This window comes from Monodelphis domestica, chromosome 1, assembly GCF_027887165.1.
Source record: "Monodelphis domestica isolate mMonDom1 chromosome 1, mMonDom1.pri, whole genome shotgun sequence".
In the NCBI taxonomy this organism is placed as follows: domain Eukaryota; kingdom Metazoa; phylum Chordata; class Mammalia; order Didelphimorphia; family Didelphidae; genus Monodelphis; species Monodelphis domestica.
The window spans coordinates 159,712,173-159,728,640 of NC_077227.1; the positions used below are offsets into that span (position 1 = coordinate 159,712,173).

At 49.7% G+C, this 16,468-nt stretch overlaps 1 protein-coding gene across 1 annotated transcript in view; it reads right to left on the reverse strand.

Moving 5' to 3' along the window:
• Window positions 1-4,411: 4,411 nt before the first annotated feature.
• Window positions 4,412-16,468, reverse strand: part of CLN6 (CLN6 transmembrane ER protein) — a 39,618-nt gene continuing 27,561 nt past the window's right edge. The window contains exons 4-7 of the mRNA XM_003339996.4: window positions 15,956-16,144; window positions 15,053-15,108; window positions 9,428-9,550; window positions 4,412-7,671 (exon numbers count right to left, since the gene is read on the reverse strand). Coding sequence (XP_003340044.2) covers window positions 7,401-7,671; window positions 9,428-9,550; window positions 15,053-15,108; window positions 15,956-16,144 — 639 coding nt within the window. The 3' untranslated portion in view covers window positions 4,412-7,400. The remainder of the gene's footprint in view (window positions 7,672-9,427; window positions 9,551-15,052; window positions 15,109-15,955; window positions 16,145-16,468) is intronic.

Consider the following 16,468-nt stretch of genomic DNA (forward strand, 5'->3'; position numbering starts at 1 on the left):
CACCGTTGCCCTGGCCAGTTTTCTAGGGCTACGGGTTCCAGATACAGCCCTGCCCTGTTAGAAGGAGTTTGGGAATCCCGTATGCTGATGAAATCAATAGTCTCAGCCCATCCTGATGGCCCAGCCCCAAGAGATCCCGGGAAAACAGAGTAGACATGGTTTATGATGGACTTATTTCACCCATCCTGACCCAGAGCCCCAAAGGAAAGGGAGGCTGCAGCCTGGGAAGATGCTGGCTGCTTCTTTGTGGGTCTGGGGATCAGAGAGGGAACTTGGATTAAGCACCTACTCTAAGCAGAGAGCTGGATTTCAAATCCTGTCTCTGATGATTGCCACTGAAGTGATCTTGGACAAATGAATCAACTTCCAGCATCTCTGCCGGCTCTGCAACTCTAGATTTATGAGCCTCTGAGCTCAAATGGGATGGTAAGGAGGGAAGTGCTTTAGCTGTCTAAATCCTGCTTGTAATGCTGGGGTAGCAAGAAGAGGGCCCCTGCTGCCACCCACTTACCCAGCCTCGAGATCCCTTATTTGGCAAAGATTTAGCTACGTTATCCCCCTTACAGGGCGGTTGGAACTTCAAACGCTATTTTTAAAACTTCTTTCTTCAACTTTACTTCTTATGGACAGTTACCAAATATCTGAAATATTTGTCTAGACCAGCGTGGAAAAGAGAATACTATAGAAATGCAATAAGGGGCAGCAAGGTGCTCGGGGAATAGAGAGCAAGGACTGCAGATGGGAGGTCCTGGATTCAAATCTCACCTTGGAAGTTCCTACAGGTTAAGACCTAGATGGTCAAGTTACTTAATTACCTAGCCCTTCCTGCTTTTTTTTTTTTTTTTTGCCTCAGAACAGATACTTAGTACAGATTCTAAGACCAAAGGAAAGGGTTTTTAAAGAAAGAAAGAAGGTTGGGAGGGAGGAGGGAGAGAGAGGAAGGAAAGAGGAAGGGAGGAAGGAAGAAAAGGAGGAAGGAAAGAAGGAAGGAAGGAGGGAGGGAAGAAGGAAGGAAGGCAATAGCACAAAAAGTCCTTTGACATTTAAAGCTCACATCCTGTCCTCTCTCTGCTTCCCCCACCCCCACCTGATGAGTGGGCCACCCCGGCCTCCCTGCTGCTCCTCAAACCTGGCATTGCCTCTTCTTTCTTTGCCCTGGGACTGGCTGTTCCCCAGGGCTGGAACACTCCCCCTCCCACCCTCTGAATGTAGAAGCTCTGACTTCCTTCAAGACTCATCTCCGCTCCCTGCCCTCCCTCCTTCCCCAGCTGTTGGAGGCATCCTCTCAAAGGTTATCTTCCATCTTCTCTGCATTTATTTCCTATAGGTTGTGCGTACATGCATGTAAATCCACGGGGACCAGAACATACACACGTCTGTATGTACAATGTACATGTGTATAGGCTTGCTTGCGCCAGTTCCTATACGTGGGTGCACGAAACAGTCATCTAGATGTGTCGTGTGGCTGCAGCATTCAGCGTGTGAACAGGAGCCGTCAGCCTGGAAACGGCCTGGGTCCAGATCAGCTGGGCGTCTGCACGCATGTCTGCACGTATGTTTGGATGTGCATGCACAGACACAGGACACCCAGGCTGGCGGCTCCCGTGTCTGTCTCGATGTCTGCGTGTCTCTCCCGGTCGGTCTGTCTCTCCATCTACACTTAACCCACAGGCAGTTCTTACTTGGTGGTGCCCCCATTCCATACTGCAGTGTCCAGCCTACAGTACGTGCCTGCTCGCTGCGGATCGTCCCTCCTTTCTAGTCTGCCCCCCGGGACCCGCCCGTGGCACTTCCTTAGTGGCCCCCATCACTTGCTCGACCAGCATTTAAGAGCATTTACCCGGCATTTAGTACTAATCATGGGCACCATCCCTGCAGGCGTTAACGTTTGTAGAGCCCTTTACACGCGTTCCCTCATGGCAGCCCCCAAACAGGCGGAGGAGGAAGCTGCCGTCTACTCCAGGGAGGAAGACCCGGAGGCCGAGAAGCATTGAGGGCTCCTCCAGATCCTAGGTAGTGGGCACGTGGGGGGGCCGGATTTGAACTCAGGACTTCCTGGACCCCCCGGCGTACTTTATTCCCTACTCTTGCCTCGATCAGAGCCAGACAATTCGTGCAGCTCCATCGCTCTCCTCTTCTTCAGTCTGTGCTGCGGCTGGACCAGGACTCTCCTCCTCCCCAAACGTGCCAAGCGTTGTCCCTCTGTGCCTGGCATTCCTGTGCTCATCCTTTAAAACCACCAAAACGCCACCCCCAAGTTGTTCCGGGCTGGCGGGGACACGCCAGGCCCCTGCTGAGTCAGGATGGAGCCTGGAAGGGGCCGTGACCGGAGAGCGGGTCCCTAGTGGGAGGATGCTGAGCCAGGACCCGGCCTGAGGCCTCCCTGCTGCCCCGCTCTCATGGAGCCTTCGATGCCCTGAGCCGGCCGGGTGGCTCCGAGTCTAGAGCGCTGGGACTCGAGTTCAAATCCAGCCTCCGTTATTTTCTAGCTATGGGACTGGTGTGCCTCCGTTTCCTCATCTGTAAAAATAAGAGCACCTCCTTCCCAGGGCTGTTGTGAGGATCAGAAAAGTCGTCTTTGTAAAGTTCGGGTACTTGTGTGTCAGGACACATCAGGTCATTTTGAGGAACGTCTCAATATTTTGTTTAAAGCCTTCCCTTCCGTCTTAAACTCAATCCTGCCTAGGGGTTCTAAGGCAGAAGAGCGGTAAGGGCTAGGCAGGGAGGCAGTGGGGGCGAAGTGTCAGCGGCCAGATTCGAATCCAGGACCTCCCATCCCTGGGCCTGACTCCATCCACTGAGCCACCCAGCTGCCTCCTCAAAACCTTTTAAGGAAAAGTGAGGTAAACCTATATGAAAGGGTAGGGTTGGGGCTTCTCCTATGAGAACTATCCCCCATCCTCCCTTGGACTGCCTCGAACCCCTGTCCAGGCGCCTCTGGACCTTCCCTAGAACTGAGCTCCTCTCAGTGATCACAAAGGTGGTGTTGGGTTTTCCTTCCTGCTAGCCTGGGAGCCCACTGCAACGTGGGGAAGTGTCCGTAACCCCCCAGCAGGATGATGCCAGCTCTCCAGGGCCTATGCAAAGGCTTCTTGGGATGAGATACGGGGCAGCCTTGGAGAACCAGACCCGGAGACGGGAGGTCCTGGGTTCAAATCTGGACCCAGACACTTCCCAGCTGGGTGACCCTGGGCGAGTCACTTGACCCCCATTGCCTAGCCCTTACCGCTCTTCTGCCTTGGAATTAATGCACAGTATTGACTCCAAGACGGAAGGTGAGGGTTTAAAAATAAATTCTGCCTGGCACTGATATCAACTCCAAGAGAAGGGTTTGGGGGGACAAAGAGGTCCGGAAAGGCTTCCTCCTGTAAAAGGAGCTGCAGGATGCCGGGATGGCTGGGCAGCTCAGATGAGAGGAGGTCTGTTTTCTGGCATGAGGTCCATCCCCTCATGGACTTTTCCCACTTCCAGGTCTTTGCTCCGAGTGGAGGGAGCTCCCGGGCCCTTTGCTGCGGCTCCCCAGGGTTCCCCCTCCATCCCCACGGGAAGCACACCCACGCACACCTGGATCCGTAATGGCGCACACCACACTAGAAAACGTGAGAGGACAAACATGGAGCCCTGTTGGGTTCTAAAGCCGATGGGGAACCACCCACATTGGTGAGCTCCAAGCAGGGAGACCCCATAGAAGGCTGGTGGGCCCAGAAGGGGGGAGGGCAGAGATCCTGGGATTGGAGGATCTCACCATGGGCTGGAGTGAGGGGGAGTGAAGAGTTGAGAAGGGGGCAGCTGGGTGGCTCCCTGGATGGAGAGCCAGGCTTAACGCCAGGAGGTCCTGGGTTCCAATCTGGCCTCAGACACTTCCCAGCTGCATGACCCTGGGCAAGTCACTTGACCCCCATTGCCTAGCCCTTACTGCTCTTCTGACTTAGAGCCCATACACAGTATTGATTCTAAGATGGAAGGTGAGGGTTTAAAACAAAACAGAGGAAGTGGCATTCCTTCACACTCCTTCCTCTGACTCATATACCCACATCAATGAGACCTGGGTCCGAGCCCCAGCTTTGTGAAGTTGGGCGAGAACAGAAAAATTAAGAGTGCTTTGGCTTTGAATAAAGACCCGAGTTCAAATTTTGACTTGAGCTACATATGTGCAATGGGGATTAAAAGTAGCACTTAGCAAGGTGGCTCAGTGGAATGAGGACAGGCCTGGAGATTTGGGGTTCAAATCTGACCTCAGACACACTTCCTAGCAGTGTGATCGTAGGCAAGTCACTTAACCTCAGATGCCTGGACCTACCTTCCCGCTTTGAAATCCATACTTAGTAACAACTCTAGAACAGAAGAAGGTGTAAGGGTTAAAAACAGCACTTAGCTTACAGGGTGACTATGAAGACCATGAGTTAGTGAGTGCTATTGTACAAACTTTAATGACCCACATTTTTATAGTGCTTTACAGTTTATAAGGAAAAGGTTTTGTTCAAACAATTCCATTGGAAGGACAGGAAATTGTTCAACTCAGACAGGTGACTTGCTGGTGGGCGGCCAAAGGCTTGGATCCTGGGTCTTCTGACCTCAAGGTCAGGCCTCAGTTTCCTCACGTGTGCTCTAGGGGTTGGCCTAGATGCCCGCAGGATCACAGATTTAGTGTGAATGGAGGGGCCCCTCCAGCTTCCGATACTCTGGTCTAGGCGAGGAAACTCCTGCAGGGCATTAAATCGGGCACCTTCCCTGCCATGCAGCCTTGAGCCAGGGAGGCTGTGGTCAGGTTGGTGTCTCAGTTTGGCAGAGGTAGAATTTGAATCCAGGTGTTCTTGGCTCTGCCCCGAGGCTGCTTTTCCTCAACGGTGGTCGTCTATCAAAAACCCTGCTGGCTTTGAGTCCCTTGGAGCAACACTGATCTCTCCCGGCAGCCAGTAACTTCAGAGCGCCTCCAGGCTGAGGGGTGTCTCCCCACAATCCCAGACTCCTCCAGCCCTGGCCCTTCACAGTGGAGGGGGGCTTGCCCTCGGGAGGCCAGGAATGGAAGTGTTCCAAGACAGAAGAGCAGGAAGGGCTAGGCAATGATGAAGTGACTTGTCCAGATTTGACCCCAGGATCTCCCACCTCCAGACCAGTTTCTCTACCCAGTGGCTCCAGGCCTTGTATTATTTCAGCAGCACAGAACCCATACAAACCCTTTCTGCAAAACATGCATCAAATCCCTTCTGCTTTCCCTGAGAGTAGAGCCAGTCCTACTGCTAGGCCAGCACAAGCAGGACACCTTTGTGTTTTTCAGTATGGTCTTGGGGTCCCTGGGCTGTATCTGAATGACTAAGAAGAGGATAATCCTGGGTTCTCCCCTGAACGGACCAATGGAGACAGCAGAGACTGTTTTAGGATTGTAGAATGAAGTATGTTCCCTAGTATTTTCCCCTTGTGGGGGGGGGGGGGGTGCCACAGGCAGGGAGCCCTTCCCAACCATTCTGAGATCTCAGAGAAAGAAAAGCCGGTCTTCCTGGGCCTCACTCAAATACACATTTATTTAGACTCCCGTTGACTGCAGCCATGGCTGCCAAAATATTTACAATTAGGGACAGGGCAGTGAGTCTACAGAGAAGGAATCCTCCAGGATGGAGGCCCAGATATGCCAGGTGGTAAAGGGAACCCTGACAGGGCATGGATCACCTGAGTAGAAGAGGGAGGGAAAGCCCTTGCAGCATCTGGGACAGGACCTTGTCTTGATTGGGAAGAACAGGTCATGGTAGAGCTTGACTGATTAGGAGGGATCCTTCCTTCCCAGGGAAGAAGCTTGAGGCCACTCAGTGGATCACTTTGTGCACAGCCCAGAGAATGGGCCAGAGCTAGAAGCAGTATTTGGGAGGTGATGAGGGTGGGGGGAAGGGAAGAAAGCCCCCCCCACTTTAGCTGAAAAGCCACCCCTTCTAAGAATGAAATCTCTTCTCCCTCATTCCCTCTCTCCCACTTCTCGGGATGATGCATAGCTGCCTAAATGCTTCCTAGGAAGGTTTCTTCCTCCTCCACCTCTACCCCAACTTCCCCAAGGAGTGAGAGAGCTTTGAGTCTTTAGATTAAACATTCCATTTCAAGTTTGGCTTAGGCCAAAGAGGGTGTACCCCACTTTTCTCCAGTAAAAGAATCAAGACTGGCTTCCATGGAAGAGAGGGGGAAAGAAGGGTTAATTCCCCTCCTTGCCCGGACCCTAGGGAGGACCCTGTGCCTTTGGCTGTCCCTAGACGATGCAGCAGTCCCAAAGTTTCTAGGTTAACCCTGAGGTCTCCTAAGCTCTGCCAGGCAGGTCCACTTGTTTTCCTGGAACTCAGATGACTGGCTTCCAAAGATATGAGATGTCACTGGCATGGGCACTTCATTCATTCCCACACTTTACCCCTTTCACATCTTAGTAGACTGTATTTACAAGTAGCTGTGGCCAAAAGATGAACTAGCTGCTGAATGGCCTTCTGGCTATGTGTCCCCTCTAGGCTTAGGCTGGCTGGTCCTCAGACTACGGCCCACAGGCCACCCTACTAGTACAGCAGGACCTGGGAGAGCCTTCAAGAACCCAGGGACACCCCCACACCACGAGGCACTGGAAACTCTTCTGCTAATTCAGAAGTCCATCGAGATTAAAAAATATATATATTACAATACTCAGACACTGATGGGGTTGAGGAGCAGCTCTATCAAGCCCTCTTCACCCCGACTACCCACTACCCCACCCAGGGAAGAGCTGGATCCCTGGGAGAGAAATGGCTCATGGGTCATTTGGAGCTGGCACACTGCCCAGTTCCCAGCATAAAAGACTAAGTCAAGATTTCTGGAAATGAGCCATGGGCCCAAGCAAACACTCCTCTCTGACAGGGGCTAAGACCTCATCCCTCCTCTTTTCTCATCCATGCCAGACCAGCTCTTTCAGACTCAGGATGGCTCCCTCCCAGCCCCAGCCCAGTTTTGACTAGTCCTCTCTCTCTCCTATCTGTCCGGGGCAACAAGAGCCTCTGGAGAGGATGTTCTGAAGCCCTTAGGTCCAGACCTGATGAGGCACAGCAAAAGGATAATGGCTCTGGAAACGAGGGTTCCTCCAACCCCTCTACATCAAGCTGCCTCTGGCCAAGAGTCCCTACCTGGCTGATTTTTATAATCACAACGTGGGACACAAATCATTCTACAAGGCCCATTCTCAGCACTGTGATGTGTTTCCTAATACTAAACCCAAGCCTGAAAAGACCAAAACAAAATGTAGATCCCTAACAATACACACACACACCACAAGCCCACTTAGGTGGTGGGGAGAGGAAGGGCACAGGGGAGAGGTAGGGAATGGGGTGGCTTCTTCCCAACAGACTGCCCACACACAATCCCTCCCAAGAAAACCCTCTTGGCTGTGGGCCCTGAGGAGCTCAGGGGTGCTTGCTGATGTGGAGGGTGTAGAAGGCCCATGGTTCTGGAATGTAGATGACTCCTGGGTATTTCTTCCTGAGCGTGTGATCGTTCCACAGCCAGAGCACCCACAGGGCCACGAATAGAAGCGTAAAGAAGAAGGTGTAGAAGAGGAAGAGTCCGTTGCTATCTAGGTAGAGGCGCTTCCGCTTCTGGTGCATCACGAAGGCCATCATAGCAAAATAGGTGAAGATGAAGAGGATGAAGATCTGCCCTTCGGTGACCAGATACCTTGGGTGTCGAGGAAGACAGACAGGCAGTCAGTTAAGGTGCTCATTCTCCTCACATCCCCCTTCCACAGGGCTGTGGCTCCAGTCGGGCAGCCTCAGACGCATCTAGTGCCCATGTTTTCCCCCAAAGCACGCTCAGGGCGAGGGAACTAAGGCTTGCCCACACCTCGCCCTGTATCGGAGACTAGAAAGGGTCACTGGGAGAACCTCAAGCTAACATTATCTAGGCTGCACTGTATTTGCATTTCTTTTGTTCAACACTCGGATCTGGTTCACAAGGATCTGGGGTAGGTTTGGAGTGGTCCGCAGGCCCAGCTCTGACCTCTGCTCTTGAGCACTCCAGAGCTCTTGCTACCTCTTCCCTTTCTGGAGTGCTTCTCAGATGGCCCTGGCGCAGCGTGCTGTCCTGGCTCTGCCACGCACTAGCAGTGTAATGCTGGGCACGTCCCTTTACCTCTCTGGGCTCCCACCTGTCCCACCTTCTTTACAGATAAGATAAGTACTGGCCTTCCTAGACTGGGATGGATCAGACCAAGAGAGAGGGGAGCACCTCCCAGCAGAGCCCCAAGGCGGGTCCCCTCTGCCCTACTTCCAGGGGCCTCTGCTTTCTATTTGATGTTCTCTGCCTCTTTCTTAACCTGTCTGCCTTCTTCTCTGGCCAAGGCGGCCTCCTCCCTCCCCACCTGGGCCCCTAGAAACGCCACTCGCTCCCACTGCAATAGCTTTGCTTGGGCCCCTGAGCAGTGTGGCCTTCCTCGTCTACCTTCTCTGCTTATCTATTTCTGCTCAGGGGCTCATAAATACAGAGCAGGAGGGATCTTAGACGCTGACAGATACCGGGAAAGGTGCTTAGGGCAGCTACGTGACCTGTCCAAAGCCACCCAGGCAAAACTGGGATTTGAACCTAGACCTGTGAATCAAAACCCCAGCAGGGATGAAGGCCCAGCTGTTGTAGGAAGCCTTCCCTGATGATGCCAGTTCTGGGTATTCCCCAACCCCTCCACATCAGATCATATGAGAAGCCACTGGCCATAGCTTCTTCCCTGGGAGCTCCTTGGGGTCAGAGTTCACCACAAACACTTGTTTACTTATGGCCAGTGCTACAGTTTATTGCTTAACTATTCAATTTTTAATTTTCATAATGAATGATCCAATTGGGGCAGTGGAGTAGCACAGCAGGTAAGAGTCCCAGGAAGGAGGTCCTAGGTTCAAATCTAGCCTGAGACACTTCCTAGTCACGTAATGCTGGGCAAGTCACTTAATCCAGATGATCTAGCCCAGCGGTTCTTCGCCTCTCAATTTGTAGCAATGAGACTACATCAGGTATTTACATTCCGAATCCTAACTGTAACTGTAGCAAAATGACAGTTTTGAAGTAGCCACCAAAATCATTCTTTGGTTTGGGGTCACCGCAACATGAGGAACTGTATTGCGGGGTCACAGCATTAGGAAGGTAGAGAACCACTGCTCTAGCCTTTGTCGCCAGAACTGACACGAAGATAGACAACGAGGCTTAAAAAATAAATGAATAAATGACCTCTCTGAAGGCAGGGACCAGACCTTGGGCTTCCTCAATAACCACAAAGACCCCAGCACAGAGCTAGAGACACGCTAACCACTGACCAACTTCTTCACTAACTTGGGTCAGTTGGTCCTTTAGCCAGCCCACTCTAAACCATTTCCCCCCACATTCCTGAGTATCTTGTGTCCTCCCTTCACCTCCCCACTCCTACCAGCAGACCAGCTGTCCTACATACCAATAGTATAAGCTGCTGGGGCCCAACAAGAGCAAAGCGGACCGAGGCATCCTGCTCTCCCTCTTTGAAGTAGTGAAGCAGCCACTGAAGTACATGAAAAGGATGAGGAAGAAGGGGATGTACCTGTAAGAAATACCAAAGCCTTAGTGCCTCCCCCACCTTGGGCCAGAGACATCCCCCCCTGGACCTCCTCTCAACCCCTGGTAGGGACAGGCTGCCTTGGGCCTCCCCCAGCCCAGAGAGCTAGGAAAGGGTCCCCTTTCCCTCTAGAAACAGAAAAACATCACTTTCTGTCCCTTGGGGCTAACAAATAGGTTATGATGGTAAGTTAGCCCCCCTTTCAGGAAACTGCCCCTAGAAAAGAGATACCTGGCTTGGGCCAAGCATGTGACAAAGTCTCTCATTTTTTTAAACCCTTATCTTCCATCCTGGAACCAATACACAGTATTGGCTCCAAGGCAGAAGAGAGGTAAGGGCTAGGCAATGGGGGTCAAGTGACTTGCCCAGGGTCACCCAGCTGGGAAGTGTCTGAGGTCAAATTTGAACCCAGGACCTCCTGTCTCTAGGCCTGGCTCTCAATCCACGGAGCTACCCAGCTGTTCCCAACAAAGTCTCTTATGGAAAAGGTGGAAAGACAATAGGTGGAATCAAAGCTGGCTGAAGGAGTGCTGGTTAATGGCACGCCTGAAAAGGAAGTCTCTGTTGATCCAGCCATAGCACATAGCCACACCACCCAAAGAGATAATGGACAAAAAGACTTGTACAAGAATATTCATAGCTGCACTCTTTGTGGTGGCCAAAAATTGGAAAACGAGGGGATGCCCGTCAATTGGGGAATGGCTGAACAAATTGTCGTATATGTTGGTGATGGAATACTATTGTGCTCAAAGGAATAATAAAGTGGAGGAATTCCATTGAGACTGGAATAACCTCCAGGAAGTGATGCAGAGCGAAAGGAGCAGAACCAGGAAAACATTGTACACAGAGACTGATACACTGTGGTATAATCGAACGTAATGGACTTCTCCATTAGTGGCAATGCAGTGTCCCTGAACAACTTGCAGGGATCTAAAAAACACTATCCACAAGCAGAGGATAAACTCAGATGAAAAGCAACTGCTTGACTACAGGGGTGGAGGGGATATGACTGAGGGGAGACGCTAAATGAACACTCTAGTGCAAATACCAACAACATGGAAATGGGTTTGAGTCAAGAACACATGTGATACCCAGTGAAATCAGCTATGGGAGAAGTGGGGGGCGGGGGGAGGAAAAGAAAATGATCTTTGTCTTCAATGAATAATGTTTGGAAATGACCAAATAACATAATGTAAAAAAAAAGGAAGTCTCTGGGAGTAGGGAACAGTTTACCATTTCTATCAGTGACTTCGATGAAAACCACAATGGTCCTTTTATCCAAATCTCCAGATAAGAGGCCTGGGAGGGAAAGCTAATACTGGGACAATGGGACAAATTGAATGAGATGAACTTTAATAGGAAGAATTAAACTTGGATTTATTATTTTAAAATTTTTATTGGATCCTGGAGGCCCAGGATGTTCTTAATGCAATTCAGCTTCAGATACTTTCTGTGTGACAGTGGGCAAGTCCCTTAACCCCAATTGTCCAGCCTTTAATGCTCTCTTGTTTGGAACAGATTCTTAGTGCCAATTCTAACCTGAAGGTAAGGTTTTTTTTTTTTTTAAATCAACTGTTCTATTATAGGATAGGAGATAGGGTGAAGGGAATGTAGTTAGAAAGCAGTCTATGTAAAAAGAACTGCAGGCTTATGGACTGAAAGTTGAGTCTGTCTTATGAAGGTCAATTGAAAGAACTGGATGTGTTTGTACTGGAGAAGACTCAAGAGGGACATTCTGTGTTTCAGTGTGAGCTAATGGGGTGACGTGAGTGTGAGACCTTAAGTCTGTATTAAGCGAGCACTTAGTAGGTGTTTAACAAGTCTTTGTCAGATTGAATGTGTTGAATTTTTGTAATTGGTCCCACAAAGTCAGAGCTGAGTCTAATGGGTAGAAGTCACTGGAAAGCAGACTTCTTTGAAATGTGTAGAAATAGAAATGACAGGATTTGACAAGTGATTATATGGAGACAGAGAAAGAGAGGAGAGACAGTGATAGAGACACACACATTCTCTCTGTCTTTCTCTCCTTTTCCTAATCTCCCTCCAAGAAACTTTTCTGGCTTATATGAAATTAGGTCCCCCTTGCTGGTAGTGTTCCAGGATGGAGAAGGCAGATCTTTCCCACTTTCAGGCTCCTTGTACTTCCCTTCATTTCAGTGTCACAAATTGATGATGATCAATAAAAATATAGTCATCTTTGTTTAATTATTCTCCAATGTATATGTGTGTATGTATGTTTTTATCTCTGTATCTATTCCTTTTGAGCTATTTACATCAGAGATGAAGCCTATATTTGGACCAATATGGAAATCTCTGAAACACAATCTTTCCTCTTTAGCACACCCACAACCTCTCCCTCACACACCCACCCTCACACATGTTCTGGTTTCATCTCCCCGTCGCATGCAGTGTGTCACACTTCCTTTCAATCTCTCCTACTCTCATATGGTTGGACTCCATCTCTGTCTCCCCCCACCTTGCTGTCTCTCCTCCTCTCATGCTGTCTGTCTCTCGGTATCCTTCCAGAACACACTGTTAAAAGCTCCGGTGAAGCAGGAACAGGGGAGGCAGCCCACTCCTAACATCCTGCTGTTGCTTTGGAGTGGGCCACATTTACTCCACAGGCCGGTCATCTGTACGGCCACAGGCATCAGGGAACACAGAGGTGAATGACCCCAGCTTGATGACAGCACGTAGACACTTTGCTGTGCTTCCCCAGAACCCCCAACAGCCAAGTGCTGGTACAGTGGAGGCCAGAATGCCCTCTCCTGTCTGTGCTCTGCCTCCCCCACTAGCTCAGAATGAGACGGAGAACCAGACGGAGAAGCCTGTCTTGTTTATCTTTGTACATTCCCCAGCTGGAAGAATCCCGGGAGGGGAGTTGGGAACTTTAGAGGTCTCCTTCAGACTCTGGCACACGAGTGACCCTCGGGACAGTGAGTCTGTTTTCTTTCTTATCTGTGAAATGAGGATCCAATGACTGTGTGCTTCTAGGGCTTAGGGGGAGACCTGATGGCCACTCAGTTAAAAGAAACCTGTATTAAGCTCCTGCTGGAGAGAGGAAGCAGGTCCACAAGACATGGTTTCTGGTCTCGTGGTGCGTACAAGCCAGGAGGGATACGTACTGAGCATAGACGGCTGACTATAATACAAACGACAGAATGAGAGCTAGCCAGCACTAAGCCAAGGGCAATTAGAAGGGGAGGAACAGAAATTAATCTTTCTATCGGGGGTTCTTAACCTTTTTTGTATCATAGACCCCTTTGTGAAGCCTATAGATACCTTTTCAGGATGTTCCTAAACGCATAAAATAAAACAAGAATAACAAAGAAGTAGTTACCAAAATATTTTTAAAACAAAAGACACATGTACCCCACATTAAGATCCCTTCCTTTAAATGATGTTCAACAGATGGAGATTGGGTAGAGGGCACTGTAGACACAGAACAGCACAAGCCACGGCACACTGGACATTTGTGAGAGATAGCCAGAGTAATCCACATTGACTGGAACCCAAGATGGCAGAAGTGGGGCGATGCTAGATGGTAGAAAAGCCTTGAAGGCCAGACTAGGGCCCTCGGATTTTATTCAGTAGGTGATGGGGTTTGAGCAGATGAGCAGCAATGGGCTAGGCTCACCTGCCAGCAACAAGAAGGATGGATTTGTGGGGAGGTTTACATATGGTACTGTAACAGTCCCCACAGGATATAATGAAGACTGGACTGTGGGGGTGGCACTAGGGACAGAAAGGCGTTTTGGAGGTGGAGTTAACACAACTCAGCGACTGATTAGCTGTGGGACGAAAGGGAGAGAATAGAAATACTGAGGTTTGGAACTCTAGAGATTAGGTTGAGATGGAAAAATATCAGATTCACCTTTAATGTTGCTGAGTTTGAGGTGCCAACTGGTGATTCCAGTGCAGATGTCTAATGAGTAGCCAGAACCGCAAGTGTGGGAACTCCAAAGAGAGGGCACGTTAAGGAGGCTGCTCTGGGGATGATCTCTACAGAGCTGGAATCTGAAATTGTGAGACAGATGAGGCTGCCAAGGGACAGAATCTAGAGAGGGAAGAAAGCAGGCCTGCAGATCATGGGACGCCTACATTAACAGACTAGGAAGAGTGGGCATAATATCTAAAGAGGTAGGAGGAGAACCAAAGAGGTGTATTACGAGAGCAAAGGAAGGAGTAGCAAGAGGTGATGGGTCGGGGCTTAGGGGGAGACCTGATGGCGCAATAAGGCCAAGGAATACAACAGCTGAGAATTTATTGGATTTAGTGATCCAATAGTCGGGGGTCACTCCCCCGTAGAGATTAGTGTGAATGCAAGGGAGAGAGGAATGAATCAACAGTGAAGAAGTCTATGCATCAGATGGAAAGAATTCCTTGAAGAAGTTTGAGGGTGAAAGAAAGGAGGAAGATGGCAGTCATTTGAAGGGATAGAAGAGTTCAGAGGAAATCTTTTAAGAACTGGGAAAAAGACCCAAGTATTATTTGTCCCAAGATGGGAAAGATTCAGTGAGAAGGGAGAGATTGAATATGTTTGTGAGAAGGACTGACCAAGCAGAAAGAGATGGGGATCAACAACACAGATGGAGAAGTGGAGTAGGGATAACTCTATGTCTGAGTCCTGCAGAAGGAAAAGGATGGATGGCTGGTCTGAGGGGTGACACTTTCAATGGATGGCCACAATCTTCTCAGCAGTAGAAAACCCAATTCCCTGTGCTGGATGCAGAAAGAAGGTGTTGAGGATTGAGAGAGAGAGAGAGAGAGAGTGTGATTGTTTGGCACCTCTAGGAATGTAACGAGGAATCAAGAGAGATGACTAAAATGAGTGCTTAGCAGCCTGGGAAGGAAGGCCCACTGCCTTATATAGCATAGATTCATTGTGGATCTGTGCAGGCCACAAGTTGGCTTAGAAAACTAAAAGTTAACATTACCTATGTTGTGCTGCATTTTAATTTTTTTAAAGCCATTTCCCAATTATATTTTAATTTGATTAATTTGGAGAAGAGTCTCCAGGCTGCCTGGGGCCCTCTGAACTTGAAACCTCCAGCACAGCTTGGAGCAGCAGAAAGGAGCCTTCCCCACTCCTTTTCTGTGTACTCTTCCTCCTCCCTCCCCCTTCCTCATCTCCTCCAAGAATCAGCCCATACCTTTTCTTCATTAAAGTGACATCCCAACAGCCCTTACCCATCACCCCCAGTCCAGCTGGGTAGGAGCTTTTCTGTAGAATATTATCAGAGACCACAGGAGGACAAATCTCAGAGCTGGGGTGGGGTGGCCCACGAAAGCTCTCCCTCCCCTCCAGCCGCCCCCCAAGAAACCCAAGCACCAGCCCCAGTGTTAGTGAAGAAAGCCTCCTGCTGCCCTCTAGTGGCTACTTGTGGGTACTGAGCAGCAGGGCTGAGAACAGCCAGGTGGGACAGGGGCCACTTCTGGTGGGTGACCCTCACCCTCTTTCCAAAACCACAAGGCAGAGCCACTCACCACAAGCAGTGTCCGAGATATTCATCGTAGTAGTAGAGCAGCTCGAAGGAGTCAATCTGCAGGGAAAGGCAACACCGTGACCATCCCAATGCAGGCCTGAGGCGGCTGCCAAGGGAAAAAGAATGGGGAGGACGGGGAGTCCCTCTGGGCCTTCCTTCCTGCTTTCCTCTGGGAAGCTGACTTCTTTGGCTTCCTGTGTTCTCAGAGCCCTGCCCTCTCATCTGATAAGCTAATGGGTGTCCAAAGGTAAATGGGAGGTAATGGCTTGTTTTTTAAAACATAGCTCTGAAGAGTTAATGGTGATGAGCCACAGAATGTTTCTGAGGTCCAAGTGTATGCATCCACATCCACCCACATGCACATAACCCCCTCTCTGACTGGGGTGTTGGGGTTTATTTCTTTTTGAGATCGTCTCTTTACCTTGTCATGGGATGACAATGTCATGGCCACTCATGGCCCCAGTCCAGATAATGGTTGGTACAATTTAACTTCCATTTTTCTGACATGGGCTGGTTCTCACCTCTTTAGGAACCCTGACTGCTAGGGTGTACCATATGGGTGCTAGACAGGGGCGGGGACACTCCATTAGCTTGAGTTCAGCTGGAATGCCTCACTCAAGGAATCCCCCTGTATTCTCCAGGAGCAGGGACACAGGCTTGTGCCACCCCCCAGGGCTTGAAACATCAATAGCACCCATAAATGGTGGTCTAGGGGTACAGCACACTATTTGGGATGAAGGACTGTCAGTGTGATGGTGATGCAAAATAAGGAAAATAAAGCCTATTTTCATCTACATGTTGCATATGAAAAGTACCTCCATAGATGAAATACTGAATGCTACAGGAGGTGATTTCTTGTAGAGGGGAAAAAAGCACCGACCCACGTGAGGGGAGTCGTCCTTACCAGTGTTTTTGGTTTCAGGTTCTTGATGATGGGGTTCTCCCGGACAGACAGGTGGTGCTGGTACCCGCTGAAGATCAGGCGGTGGTTCACAGAGTCTCCCACCAGGTGAATGCTTGAGCCCATGATGAAGGTGATAATACACACATACACAATGGATCGAGGCAGAGTCTTGGGGGACCTTTCAATGAGCTGCAATTTAGAAGCAGGCATTTGGCACATCCTGACCTCAAACATCCTCCAACCCCCTAGGCAGCACCTCTGATGGATGACCATGACCCCTCTTGCTCCCTTCTCACTCAGGTATCTTATTCAAAGCTCAAAAAACTCCTTTCCAAAGTAACAGGTCCTTATTTTCTGCAATGAACAATGTGGGAATTTTTCTCTTTGCCTGACTGCGTATATTATACAAAGGTTTGGTTTTTGTTTCTTCTTCAAAAGGAGGAAGGTGGAAGGAAGAAAATGAATTTTTTTGTTAAGAGGAAAAAAAAAGCCAAAACCAAAAAAACTCCTACA